Source organism: Bubalus bubalis, chromosome 14 (genome assembly GCF_019923935.1).
Source record: "Bubalus bubalis isolate 160015118507 breed Murrah chromosome 14, NDDB_SH_1, whole genome shotgun sequence".
In the NCBI taxonomy this organism is placed as follows: domain Eukaryota; kingdom Metazoa; phylum Chordata; class Mammalia; order Artiodactyla; family Bovidae; genus Bubalus; species Bubalus bubalis.
This window is the reverse complement of record NC_059170.1, coordinates 54,253,396-54,268,665: the sequence shown is the minus strand read 5'-3', so window position 1 is coordinate 54,268,665 and position 15,270 is coordinate 54,253,396. Positions and strand designations below refer to the sequence as shown.

At 41.5% G+C, this 15,270-nt stretch overlaps 1 protein-coding gene across 4 annotated transcripts in view; it reads right to left on the bottom strand.

Annotated features, from left to right (window-relative positions):
- The window catches only part of DCLRE1C (DNA cross-link repair 1C), a 36,273-nt gene extending 22,831 nt beyond the window's left edge, over positions 1-13,442 (bottom strand). Inside the window, exons 1-3 of one of the 4 annotated variants that reach the window (XM_006065998.4) lie at positions 12,912-13,442; positions 3,709-3,760; positions 1,088-1,172 (exon numbers count right to left, since the gene is read on the bottom strand). In XM_006065998.4, coding sequence (XP_006066060.3) covers positions 1,088-1,172; positions 3,709-3,760; positions 12,912-13,020 — 246 coding nt within the window. In that variant the 5' untranslated portion in view covers positions 13,021-13,442. The remainder of the gene's footprint in view (positions 1-1,087; positions 1,173-3,708; positions 3,761-12,911) is intronic. The other 3 variants (XM_006065997.4, XM_006065999.4, XM_044928107.2) reach the window with 3 other exon arrangements.
- Between the last annotated feature and the right edge of the window lie 1,828 nt (positions 13,443-15,270).

Below are 15,270 nucleotides of genomic sequence, written 5' to 3'. Positions count from 1 at the left end.
TGGGGTGCCATTGCCTTCTCTGGAACTCTCTGCTAGCTCCCCTAATTATTGATGGTTTAATCCATATAACAACCCCTAATTCTATCTACTCATTGTGGTTGTTTCTCTGATCAATCACTGAGTCATCAGGGACTACTATATCTGGTTTGAAGCTATTTTGTTAGTTGCATATATGTTGATATCTTTTCTCTCTTTTTTTGGCTGCACTTTGCAGCTTGCAGGATCTTAGTTCCCCAACCACAAAGTGGCATCTTCTTGATACTTTTAAGAGGTTGTCCCTTTGAATAGTAAAAACACAGTCTTTGAAATTAATGATATTTTTTTTGCCTTCAACTCTCTGCGTGATATAATAGTTGCTACCCTGGCATTTTTAGTTTCTACTTTTCAATATATCTTTCCCCCTTTTTTTTTTCTCCCACTTCAACCTGAACTTTTCCTTTAGTGTTATCTATGTGTCTTGTAGACCAAAACTTGGGGATCTATTTTTTTTAACCTAAATCAAGAATTTGTCTTCTGATCAAAAGTTGAAATAAATCCATTTATATTTAGAGCAATTACTGTTATGACATAACCTTGCCTGCCATCTTCACATTTTCATACCATGCTTTGTTTTTCTCCCCTTTACTATAACTTTCTATTGGAGCTATCCATTTTATTTGGCCAGATTCAAAATTATCCATTCTACTTTTATTTCGGTTCTTTATTATAAATAATGTTATGTTTATTTTTCTTATTATTTTTCCTAATCTATTCCATGATCTAAATAAAAGGTTTATTAGTTCTGTCAATAAACAGTTTACACTTTAAAGCATTAAAATGCAACTCAGAAAGACACCTTGTGAGATTAGACAAAACTAAGCATCTAGGTCATCATGTTGGGGGACAAGAAAGAAAAATCAACAATAAAATGTCAACTTCTTCTAAACTAATGAATTGCAAAGGCTGAATATTGACATGGTGGTTACTGTGGATAAATACATTGTGAGGAAGTGGGCTTTGAATAACGACAATATTTTGTTCAATACACCTCAAAAAATATTTTCCACTTGAAAAAAAGAATTAGTATCATTCAAAAAATAAAACTTACAATTCGTTTCTCCCAAAACCTGTACTTCGGGCTTGTTAACAACAACTCTTTAGTAACAGGTGAACAGTATAAGCAAACCTTCAAGCTGGGGAAAAAAGACAAAAGAAAAAAGTCATTTGAGTGCAATTCAAAATGAGCCGCCATCTGGGTGACTAGGAAATATGTTTCAATGTGTGTCAGTTGTCTCGAATAAATCAGAAACTGCACTGACACAAACGTATTAGAATAGCTCCCAGCAGGCCAACAGTCCAGTGACCACTTCAGTCCCATGATGGTGTAAAGGGACAGGCAAGCAGCAGAGGACAGATCAGACGGGGCCCTCTGACCTCCTCAAAGGCTGGTCCTCACCATTCTCATCTTAAAGACAGGAATTTTACAGGATCAGCTGTGTCTGGAGAGATACGTGAGTAAACTACCTCTGCAGAAGGGGCAAGGGGACAGAAGACATCTGCCTTGTACTTCATACAAATCTATTCCATTTATGTTTTTAGTTGGTAGAAATCAATTTCATGACAAACTTTAAAACTTCAACACTCCAGTTTCAGTTCAGTTCAGTTGCTCAGTTGTGTCCGACTCTTTGCGACCCCATGGACAGCAGTACGCCAGGCTTCCCTGTCCATCACTAACTCCTGGAGTTTACTCAAACTCATGTCCACTGAGTCGGTGATGCCATCCAACCATCTCATTCTCTGTCGTTTTCTTCTCCTCCCGCCTTCAATCTTTCCCAGCATTAGGGTCTTTCTTCACATCAGGTGGCCAAAGTATTGGAGTTTCAGATTCAATATCACCCCTTCCAATGAATATTCAGGACTGATTTCGCCTAGGATGGACTGTTTGGATCTCCTTGCTGTCCAAAGGACTCTCAAGAGTCTTCTCCAACACCACAGTTCAAAAGCATCAATTCTTCGGCACTCAGCTTTCTTTATGGTCCAACTCTCACATCCATACATGACTACTGGAAAAACCATAGCTTTGACTAGACGGACCTTTGTTGGCAAAGTACTATCTCTGCTTTTTAATATGCTGAGGTTTAATATGCTAGGTTGGTCATAACTTCTCTTCCAAGGAGCAAGTGTCTTTTAATTTCATGGCTGCAGTCACTATCTGCAGTGATTTTGGAGTCCAAAAAAAATAAAGTCTGTCACTGTTTCCCCATCTATTTGCCATGAAGTGATGGGACCAGATGCCATGATCTTAGTTTTATGAACGTTGAGTTGTAAGCCAACTTTTTTACTCTCTTCTTGCACTTTCATCAAGAGGCTCTTTAGTTCTTCACTTTCTGCCATAAGGAATCAGCCTTCAATGCAGGAGACCCCGGTTCAATTCCCGAATTGGGAAGATCCGCTGGAGAAGGGAAAGGCTACCCTCTCCAGTATTCTGGCTCTGGAGAATTCCATGGACTGTATTAGTCCATGGGGTTGCAAAGAGTTGGGACACTGCAATTTAGAGGTTAGGAATGCAGTCTATGGCAGATCATACTTTCCAAAGACGGCCATGTTAACCATATATCCCCCCAACTACACACGGCCTTCTTAACAAAATGGTCATGGAACTTCCACTGACAGGAGGGGTCTGTGTTGACCTCCCCTTGAATCTGAACCAACAGAATGTAATGGAAGTAATACTGTAGGGCTTCCGAGTCTAGATCTCTGGACAATATGGCTGCCTCTAGATCTCTTTTATAGGTCTCAGGTGGCCAGATGGTCAAGAATTCGCCTGCAATGCAGGAGACCTAGGTTCAATCCCTGGGTGGATTGATACCTTGGAGAAGGAACTGGCAACCCACTGAAGTATTCTTGACTGGAGAATCCCAAGGACAGAGGAATGTGGTGGGCTATGTCCATGGGGGTCGCAAAATTGAGTCAGACACAATTGAGCAACTAACACAGCTCTCATTTGGGATGTACACTTTTTTTTTCCCTTTAAAAACTCCAGCTATCCTGAAACCACTATGCTGAAGAGATATTTTTAGAGGTGGAGATACCCAAAGGGCCCCAACTGTTTGAGTCTGCCTAACTCAGGTGTCAGACATTGAATGAATAAGCCTCCACGACGTAATGCCAGCCCCATATAATACCCAGTCAGGCAGAAACCAGCCATCCCCACTATGCCCTGTCAGAGCTCCTGACCCTCAGAAACAGAATAGAGACAGAATACATGATTAGGGTTATTTTAAGCCACTGAGCTTGTGGGTAGTTTGTTACACAGCAATAGATAACTAATATACCGGCTTTAAAATCAAACAAACCTGGTAGGAATCCTGGTCCTGCCACATTACTAGCTGTGTGGCCTTGGGCAACTAATCTAACCCCTCTGGTTCCTCAATTTCCTCATCTATAAGATAGAATTGATTTTACAACCAAAAGCTAAACAATGATGACAGAAGTCAGAAGACAGGTTATCTGTGAGTGGGAAAGACTGAGTGGGGGAGGGACAGAGTTCTGTACCAGGTGAGTGCTGTTCTGTTTCTCAGGCTGGGCAGAAGCTGCACATGTGTTTACTTGTGAAAGTTCATCAGACTGTTTCCTTATGATGTAAGTACTTTCCTATGTAGATGTTACAGCTCAATTAAAATCTTTACTTAAAAAAGCCCACACAAATAAATAGCAATAAAAAATTACCTGCATTCCAACCTTCTTTTCAAGCTAGGGGCTCTTAATCCTTTCATATGATCTGAAAACATAAAAGAATCAGATATCATAAATACATTATTTTTTCAGAGGATTCCTTGACCCAGGGAAACTGAGTTGTCTGTTGTTTATAGATTTCCTTTTAAGAGAAAATAAATGAGAGTTTCACTTTTATAGGAGCATTGATTTGTATGAGCTCTTGCTTCTGCAAGTGAAGAATCCACCGAAAACAGGACAAAACCACCAAAGTTGACCATCTCTGAGCCAAGAGAAGCCATTTAAAAGGAGAATGAGCCTCTGTATTTTAGGGCAGAGTCTAAATCACTTGGAGTACCCACAGAAGAATGCATGACCAGGGTCTCATTTGGAACTGCTTCCATCATTTTCCTCTACTCTCTTTTATTTCAATCCAACCATCTTCAGACCATGCTCTCGCTAACCCCTTCAATTCCAGTCACTAAGTTAGTCCATCTGGAAATTCAAGTTTGCTTCCATGGAATCCTTGAGGAAACCATTCAGGCTTAGGCCAGAATAAGAAGAGTTTCATTAACTTCTCAGCCAACTGTGACTGCTGGGTTGAAAATCATTAAAGAGACACTGGACTTAAACAAACATTAGAGTAGATGAACTTCACAAATATATACAGAACGTTCCATGCAAAAGCAATAGAACACACATTCTTCTCAAATGCACAGGGAACACTGTCCAAGACATACACATATTAGGCCACAAAATGAGTCTCGATATATTTAAGAAGATTAAAATTATATCAAGCATCTTTTCCAACTACAATGGTATAAAACTAGAAAGAAAATTAATTATAAGAAAACTGGAAAATTCACAAATATATGGAGATTAAACAACACACTACTGAACAACCAATGGGCCAAAGAAGAAATCAAAAGAGAAATTCCAAAATACCTTGAAACAAATGAAAATGGAAATAAAACATACCAAAATATGTGGGATGCACAAAAACAGTTCTAAGGGGGAAATGCAAGTGATAAATCTCTACCTCAAAAAATAAGAAAAATCAACCTAATTTTACACTTTAAGGAACTAGAAAAATAACAAAGCCCAAAACTATTAGAAGGAAGGAAATAACAAAAATTAGAACAAAAACAAAGAAATAGAGACTAAAAAGGCAACAGAGAAAAATCAATAACAGCTGGTTCTTTAAAAAGATAAACAAAATTGGCGAGTCTTTGCTAGACTCACCAACAAAAAAGAGAGAGACACATAGGACTCAAATGAATAAAATCAGAAATAAAAGAAGAGTTATTACAACTGTTGCCACAGAAAAGAAAGAGTAAGAGACTATTATGAACAATTATACACCAACAAAGCAGACGGCCTAGAAGAAATTGATAGTCTTAGAAACATACAACCTAGAAGGACTCAATCATGATGAAACAGAAAGTCTGAGCAGACTGATTACTAGTAAGGATATCAAATATCCTTTCTAATATCAGTAATTTTAAAAAATCCAACAAACAAAAGTCCCAGACCTGATGACTTTGCTGCTGAATTCTACAAACATTCAAAGAACTCATTTTATGAAGCTAGTATTACCCTGATACTAAAACCAGACAAGGACACCACACACAAAAAAAGAAAATACAGCCCAATATCCCTGGTGTACATAGACTAAAAAATCCTCAACAAAATATTAGCAAACAGAATTCAACAATATATTAAAAGGATCATATATCATGGTTACGTGGGATTTATTCCAGGGATGCAAACTTGGTTCAACATCCACAAATCAATCAATGTGATACTCTCATTAAAAAAATGAAGGATAAAAATCATATAATCATCTCAACAGATGCACAAAAGCACTGGACAAAACTCAATATACATTTATGACAAAAAATCTCAATAAACCAGGTACAGATGGAACATATCTTAATATAATAAAGCCATATGTAACAATCTCTCAGCAAACATTCACAACTACATCAAAAAGAATAAAATGCCTAAGAATAAACTTAACCAAGGAAATGAAGGCTTGTATATTTAAAACTATAAGACATTAATAAAACAAATCGAAGATGACACAAATAGAAAGCTATTCCATGTTCATAGACTGAAAGAATCAATATTGTTAAATTGTCCATACCACACAAAGCAATCAACAGGCTCAATGTAACCAATATCAAAATTCCATTGACATTATCCATATAAAAAGTTCGAATAATCATAAAATTTGTATAGAACCACAAAAGACTCCAAATAGCCAAAGTAGTCTTGAAAAAACAAAACTGGAGATATGTTTTCTGATTACAAAATGTATTTCAAAGCTATAGTAATTAAAACAGTATGGTACTGGCATAAAAACACATAGATAGATCAACAAAACAATAATAAGCCCAGAAATAAACCCACATATATAGTGTCAATTTATGATAAAAAGTGAAAATGTTAGGCACGCATTTGTGTCCGACTCTCTGTGACCCCATGGACTGTAGCCAGCATGCTTCCCTGTCCATGGAATTCTCCAGGCAAGAATACTGGAGTGGGTTACCACGCCCACCTCAAAATTTAAGACTGCTGCTGCTGCTGCTAAGTCGCTTCAGTCGTGTCCGACTCTGTGCGACCCCAGAGACAGAAGCCCACCAGGCTCCCCCGTCCTTGGGATTCTCCAGGCAAGAACACTGGAGTGAGTTGCCATTTCCTTCTCCAATGAATGAAAGTGAAAAGTGAAAGGGAAGTCGCTCAGTTGTGTCCGACTCTTAGCGACCCCATGGACTGCAGCCCACCAGGCTCCTCCATCCATGGGATTTTCCAGGCAAGAGTACTGGTAGAGTGGGGTGCCATTGCCTTCTCCAAAATTTAAGACTAATTACTCCCAAATCCATTGTTGTTTATATATATATATATATATATATATATATAAAATCTTTACTTTTTTATTTTTGGCTGTGCTGGGTCTTTGTTGCTATGCTCAGAATGAAACCTAACCACTATCTTATACTATACATAAGAATTAACTCAAAACAGATTAAAGACTTGAATGTAAGATCTGAAACTATAAAATTTCTAGATGAAAACACAGGCAGTAAGCTACTTGATATGGGTCTTGATGATGATTTTTTTTAATCTGATACCAAAAGCAAAAATAAACAAATGATCAATACAAAGTGATTTTTTTTAATGGGCAGATCTAAATATACATTTTCCCTAAGACATACAGATGGTCAACAGGCACATCAAAAGATGTTCCACATCACTAATCACCTGCTGCTGCTGCTAAGTCGCTTCAGTCGTGTCCGACTCTGTGTGACCCCATAGACAGCAGCCCACCAGGCTCCCCCGTCCCTGGGATTCTCCAGGCAAGAACACTGGAGTGGGTTGCCATTTCCTTCTCCAATGCATGAAAGTGAAAAGTGAAAGTGAAGTCGTTGAGTCGTGTCTGACTCTTAGCGACCCCATGGACTGCAGCCCACCAGGCTCCTCTGTCCATGGGATTTTCCAGGCAAGAGTACTGAAGTGGGGTGCCATTGCCTTCTCCGCACTAATCACCAGTGAAATGTAAATCAAACCCAGTATAAGATATTACCTCATACCCATTAGAATGGTTATTATCAAAAAGAAAAATAACAAATGTTGAAAAGGATGTAGAGAAATGGAAGCCCTTGTGCACTGTTGGTGGGAATGTAAATTAGTGCAGCCCATTTTATAGAAAACAATATGGAATTTCCTCAAAAAATTAAAATATAGAACTATCATATGATCTGGCAATTCCAAATCTGTGTATTTATCTGAAGAAAGGCATCTGCACCCCAGGTTCATTGCACTGTTATTTACAACAGCCAAGACATGGAAACAACCTAAGTGTCCATCAGTGGATGAATGTATAAAGAAAACTGTGGTTTACATGCACGAAGGATATTATTCAGCCATAAAATTGCTGTCTAACCACAAATTAACAACCTTCATTATAAGTTTTCTAAAAGCTGATAATAAGTTTAGTAAGTTTAAAGCTAATTAAAACAAAAGTATTCTCTCTATATAACTTTTTTTTCAGCTCTTTTAAGGTTAATACATAAATGCTGCTGGAAATTAATTTTACTTAAAACTATAACTAAGTTGGTTATTTTGAAAGTTATTCCCTCCTCAAATCATTTACCAAAACTGACTTTCATTTGCATTTATGTAAACACTGCCCATTATCACCCCTGATGAAAGCAAAGACAGTCAAGCTTGGTTGTTGGGGAGACAATGTTAAATAGCGTGGCAATAACCCACAAGACAAATATCTAATTACCCTATTCACTACCAACACTGGAAAAGGTCAGTTTTCATTCCAATTCCAAAGAAAGACAATGCCAAAGGATGTTCAAACTACCCCACAATTGCACTCATCTCACACACTAGCAAAGTATTGCTCAAACTTCTCCAAGCCAGGCTTCAACAGTACATGAACCGTGAACTTCCAGATGTTCAAGCTGGTTTTAGAAAAGGCAGAGGAACCAGAGATCAAATTGCCAACATCCACTGGATCATCAAAACAGCAAGAGAGTTCCAGAAAAACATCTACTTCTGCTTTATTGACTATATCAAAGCCTTTGTTGTGTGGATCACAACAAACTGGAAAATTCTTAAAGAGATGGGAATATGAGATCATCTTACCTGCTTCCTGAGAAATCTGTACGCAGGTCAAAAAGCAACAGTTAGAACTGAATATGGAACAACAGACTGGTTCCAAATTGGGAAAGGAGTACATCAATGCTGTATATTGTCACCCTGCTTATTTAACTTATATGCAGAGTACATCATGCAAAATGCCAGGCTGGATGAAGCACAAGCTGGAATTAAGACTGCTGGGAGAAATATCAATAACCTCAGATATGCAGATGATACCATCCGTATGGCAGAAAGCAAAGAACTAAAGAGTCTCTTGATGAAAGTGAAAGAAGAGAGTGAAAAAGTTGGCTTAAAACTCAACATTCAAAAAACTAAGATCATGGCACCCAGTCCTATCATTTCATGGCAAAAAGATGGGGAAACTGGAAACAGTGACAGACTTTATTTTCCTGGGCTCCAAAATCACTGCAGGTGGTGACTGCAGCCATGAAATTAAAAGACACTTGCTCCTTGGAAGAAAGTATGACCAACCTAGACAGCATATTAAAAAGCAGAGACACTACTTTGCCAACAAAGGTCCGTCTAGTCAAGGCTATGGTTTTTCCTGTGGTCATGTATGGATGTGAGAGTTGGACTGTGAAGAAGGCTGAGCGCCAAAGAATTGATGCTTTTGAACTGTGGCGTTGGAGAAGACTCTTGAGAGTCCCTTGGACTGCAAGGAAATCCAACCAGTCCATTCTGAAGGAGATCAGCTCTGGGATTTCTTTGCAAGGAATGATGCTAAAACTGAAACTCCAGTACTTTGGCCACCTCATGTGAAGAGTTGACTCATTGGAAAAGACTCTGATACTGGGAGGGATTGGGGGCAGGAGGAGAAGCGGACGACAGAGGATGAGATGGTTGAATGGCATCAGTGACTCGATGGACATGAGTTTGAGCAAGCTCTGGGAGTTGGTGATCGACAGGGAAGCCTGGCATGATGCAATCCATGGGGTCTCAAGGAGTCAGACACAACAGAGCAACTGAACTACCAACACACACATCCTCAAATTTGTATGTAATGATCCTTAACTAATGAAAATAAGGCCATCACCACACCTCACGTGGCCGACACTGACCAAACACATGCCTCTACAGGACAGTCCACCTGCCCCCTCAGAGGGTGCATCTCTTCACGTCACTGCTGGTCCAGGCTTTTCAGGACAATGAGCACATCCCAGAGCAGGACTCTCTGTTATGTAGTTTCTAAACTGTTTGAGTCATGACAAATAGAAGGCTGACTCAGGACTCTGCTCCATGTTCCCAAACCAATTCAGTGGGCAGCACCCTGTTCCATCAAGACAGTCCAGCCCACCACCCCAGGCTCCTTCCTCATGGGTAGTCAAGGGAACCTGGATGCCTTTACTTTGTGATGCTAGTGGCTCAGTGGTAAAAAATCTGCATGCAGTGCAGGAGACCCAGGTTTGACCCCTGAGTCAGGAAGATTCCCTGGAGGAGGAAATGGAAACCCACTTCAGTGTTCTTGCCTGGGAAATCCTATGGACAGAGGAGCCTGGTGGGCTACAGTCCATGGGGTCACAATAGTTGGACGCGACTGAGTGACTCAACAACAACAAGGACTGCACCCAGAGTCTCTCTTCCAGGGCCTTTTTTGTTCTCCTTGACCAGAATAAATTATCTTAAGTTGTCTCCAGAAGGGGTCCTCCCCGGCTCTGGGCCACTGTCTTAAGGCTATGGGTCCCCTCTTGTCCTCCAGGCCTCACTGGTGCTTAGTCAAGTCTGCCCTGAGCACAGCACTGGATTCCAGATGGGCCATAAGCAAGCGTCAAGCAGGTCCATGGCCCACCTTAACTTTCATCAAGATGTGATGCTAAGAGTGTATGTGCATGTGTTAACAAGAGGCCATAGATCTTGTCAGACATCCTGTGTCCCTCAGCTCAGACTGCAGTAACAAAATATCAGAGTCTGTGTGGCTTAAACAGAAATGCATTTCTAGCACTGCTGGCAGCAAAAGTTCAAGATTAAGGTGACAAGACTGGTTTCTGGGGATGCCTCTCCTCCTGCCTTACAAACAGCCATGTTCTTGCTATGTGCTCACACCTTTCTTCACTGTGCAAATGGAGGGAGTGAGCTCTCCTCCTTTTCTTCTAAGGCCACCAATCCTATCAAATTAGAACCTCACCCTTACAATCTCATTTAACCTTCAGGTGTTATTTACTCATTTGTGTCTGACTCTTTGCGACCCCATTCAGTGTAGCCCACCAGGCTCCTCTGTCCATGGAATTTTCCAGAACAGTGGAGTTAATCACCTCCTAAAAGTCCCTTTTCCAAATGCAGTCACACTGGGAGTTAGGGACTCAGTATCTGAATTTGGGTTTGGGGGGTGTGGTGTACAAGTCACTGCATAACACATCCAAAGAAATCTGTTTCCCATAAACCACCAGTGGGCAATGTGGCAAACCTCAGAAAGCAGAAGGAGAGTTCTTGCCCTTGATGAGTCTACATCCTTATTGGGAAAACAGACCCACATGGGATCAGAGAACAGGAAAAGTTATTATAAAGTGCTGGACAGGAGAGTCTTCGTTAATGTACAAATTAATGATGATGATTTCACAACTATTCCTCAATTTAAAAAAATAAGTAAAAATATAAATACACATATAAATACAAAAACAAGCAAACACACAAATTCCGTTAGATGAATATGAACTCTTTCTCCAAACTCACTACTGCAAAATATGAAAGCCAAGCCCTGAATCCATTCTTTCATTGTGGCCACCACATGTGAGTTCAGACACCTCCTGTGGAGACTCAACAGAAAGGGTAAAAATATTCTCACCCAGCAGTAAATTCCCAATGAAAAACAAGGCAAAAACAGAAATGTTATCAAGTCACAGAAAGACTGTACAGAGGCTCCTATGCTCTTCAGTGAATCAGGAAAAAGGAGGTCCAGATTTTTCTCATTAAAGAGAGGAAAAAAAAAAAAGGAGCTGAGAGCTGGAAAGCAGAGGCATTTCCCCAAAGCAGAAATTTCATCAATTTACACTACCTTAAAGTGACTGATTCCACACACAAGACAACAGCTGGTCTTCACACCAACCGCACGACGAGAGGCAAGTTTTGGTATTTGCAGTTTACTTTAATATCACACGGTGTGGTTTGTACATGAATAAGTATCTGAGTCACTCCTCAAAATAGGGTTGCGGATCCTACTTAAGCTACTCTGGAAGTCCACACTCAAGAGGCAGCTTCCAGACCGCTCTAGTTAAGCTTCATCTCTGGTCAATGCCCAAGGCTGTGCTAATTAGCACAATGAATATGGAGCCTGTTTTCATAGGTAAAGTTAGTGACCTATCAGTCAGTATGTCAGATGTTAAAATGGAAAGTGGTTGTGAAATCAGCAGGTACCTCAGCCCTGGAGACTGGCTAAAACGTTTTAGAGATGCTCCAGCCTTGCCTGGAGCAGTTAGCCTTGGGACCCTATGGTTAGAGGGTGATGCCAGGCTTAATTCCTAACAGCTTCCAGCTGTGAAACATTTGTATTCTAGTTGCCTGACCTGGCCCTCTAGAAAAGAAACCTGCATCCCACCTCTAGAGAGAACATCTATAAGGGAGGGGAGCTTGCACTTCGTTGAGCTTACAGACAGGACTTTTCAGTGCCTGCATGCTTGCTTATCTGTGTGTAGGAGTATGGCACAAGACGCTTCTCCTCGGAAGAAAAGCTATGACAAACCTAGACAGCATGTTAAAAAGCAGAGACATTACTTTGCCGAGAAAGGTCTGTCCAGTCAAAGCTATGGTTTTTCCAGTAGTCCTGTATGGATGTGAGAGTTGGACTATAAAGAAAGCTAAGCACAGAAAAATTGATGCTTCTGAACTGTGGTGCTGGAGAAGACTCTTGAGAGTCCCTTGGACTGCAAGGATATCCAATCAGTCCATTCTAAAGGAAATCAGTCCTGAATATTCATTGGAAGGACTGTTGCTGAAGTTGAAGCACCAATACTTTGGCCACCTGATGCTTAGAACTGACTCATTGGAAAAGACCCTGATGATGGGAAAGATTGAAGGCAAGAGGAGAAGAGGACGACAGCGGATGGGATGGTTGGATGGCATCACCGACTCGATGGACATGAGTTTGAACAAGCTCCAGGAGTTGGTGATGGACAGGGAAGCTTGGCATGCTGCAGTCCATGGGGTCGCAAAGAGTCGGTCACGACTGAGCGACTAAACTGAACTGTATGGCATAATCCCGAGGATGTGGGGGAAGAACTAAGTAATACCCGTCAACCTCTGATTACTGGGCACTGGGAGAGCTTTCAAAAGAACCGAACAGTTGTGGCAGATCAAAGTGGCGTGGGTCAGTGGCAACTGGTAGTTGCTGTTCTATCCCGCAGTATGAGGGATGAGAAGATAAAGCCTCGGATAGACTGAAGAGCTCGGCTGGACAAGGTCCAAGCTAGTTTCTCGCATAGTCTCCCAAAGCCTGCACTCCCTCCTGCAAGACCCTCGCCTTCCCTCTCTCCAGACATGGGTGACCTCCTCCAGGGGCCCGATCCCGCGTAGCCCGGGTCCCCGGGAGGAGGCGACGCGCTGCGCTCACTCACCTTTGTGGCAGTGGGACAGGAAGTAGGCACGGGCCCTCAGGTTCTCCCTGTCGAAGCGGTCTATGGAGATGGTTGGATACTCTGCCATCTGACCCTCGAAGCAGCTCATAGCGTCGGTCAACCTTGGCGGACTAATCGCCTAGCGAGTGAGCCGCGTAAGCCCCAGCCTCCGCCGGCGCCGCTACTTCCGGGAACTTGCCACCGCCTCACCATTGGCCAGCCGGGCCCAGCAAAGTCCAATCAGAGCAGCTCTGCTTCCGGGGTGGGCGGTGCCAACGAGCTTTCTGTCATTTCCTGCCTCCCGTCACCTGTGGGTTAAAACCAACCACCTGGGCTGCTCTGTGTCCACAGCTGAGAGGCTGGGTGGAATCTAGGCTGTAACGCGAGCAGTGGGCCTCCTCCCGGATACCTTGGCACAACACATTGTCGCCTTGCCTGAGTCTGTGCAGGAACAAGAATGCGAAGGGAGACAACGTCCAGAGCAGGCGACTACATCCAAGGATGCGAAGCGGGATGCGGAGCTTGGCTTTGAAATCAGACTGCATTCTGCTTCCTTCTTGTCCACTGTGTTCCTGAAAGCTTGCTTTGGCTTCTCTTCTTTCTGTCCCTTCCCACTGTCTTCTTTATGGGATAATCGTGAAGACTGTGTGAGAAAATGGTATCAGTCTTGTGGTATATTCGAAAACTATTAGTCCCCGTTTCCATTTATAATCTACAAACTGAGTAAAATACACAATCTCTGACAATCAAGCTCAGATGCATGATCTTAGGGTAGATAAGTAACGATCTCAGGGAGAGTTTAGCTGCTAGCCTCCCCAACCTCCAACTCTTCTGAGGTGTTTTGTTGTTGTTATTGTTTTCTGGAAGTTAGAAAGATGTATAAAAGAAAAACAATGGTAGGGTGATAGATGAAAGGTATAAGTTTTTAAACATCAAAGCAACTTTATGGAAAGGTTTGCTAAAGTATTGTGTGGGCCTACATGCTCAGTCGTGTCTGACTCTTTGTAACTCTATGGACTGTAGCCCACCAGGCTCCTCTGTCCATAGGATTTTCCAGGCAAGAATACTGGAGTGGGTTGCCATTTCCTCCTCCAGGGGATCTTCCCGAACCAGGGATGGAACCCATGACTCTTTTGTCTCCTGCACTGCAGGTGGATTCTTTATCGCTGAGCCATTAGAGAAGTCTTGTGAAAATATTAACATTCACCAAATAGTCGCAATAGCATTACCTGCACCCCCTTTGTAGCAAGTCTCCTTAGACACCACAGTATTATTTTAATCACAACTCCAACACCTGTGAGTTGTGCTCAGCGTTGTGCAAGCTACTACTTTGTGCTAGCACCGTACAAGCCCTGCCATGATGACAGAGATGACTAAGATGTGCCTACGAGTCATTTTCAATCAATTTGGAGATAGACCTTTGTAGAACATGGTACATAAATGCTTCCACAGAGACACAAGGTAACGTAGGAGTAATTCCAGTAACAATTCGTTCTAACCAGGGAAATCAAGAATCAGAATGTCACCCGCAGGGAATATTAGCATATTTCTGCAGCCCTGGCAGTCAGTTCTATTCAAATACAGATTCTGATGAAGTGCTGAGGAGGAGGAGGAGGAGAGGAAGAGTAAGAAGAGAAAGGGGAGAGGAGGGGGGAGGAGTACACACCATTGTCACTACTCTGAGTAAAATACTCTGCTAGTATATATTACCAACACATTTGATTTGGTATGAGATGGCTTGTCATAGGATAAAAGAGGGTGTCACTGTGGCTAGGCTGTCTATACCTAAAACCAGATCTTGCACTGAGCCTGATATATGCAGAATCCAGTGTGTTTACTTCTGAGAATGAAGCTCCTGACCACAGGTCTTGATATGGCTCATATTCTTATTTTTTTATTTGTCCCTTTGTTTATCCTATTCTCTTTCAACAATGGATACAGTACAAGAGAATAAAGACAAATAGAGAGAATAAAAAGAGGATAGGATAGAAAATAGTGAAGATGGATAAGCATAGCCCAGAGGCATGTAATGTGTACTCTTAAGATGAGCGAGCCATATATTTATGTTGTGCTTTTTTTTCAGCTGACAATATAAATAACTTGCATTATACACATACTATGTTCTATGCTATTCTTAGAAAAGAAAATACAGGCCCTGATTAGCATTTCATCTGAGTCACTACTATTTATGTAATCCTGGTTAAGGTAACGTCTCTGAAACTCAGTTTTATCATCTTAAAATGGAGATAACAATAAAGCCCACACAAGGCCCTGGAAAATGCTAAGAGCTCAATAAATAATAGACACTCAGTCGTATCCAACTCTGTGCGACCCCATGGACTGTAGCCCACCAAGCTCT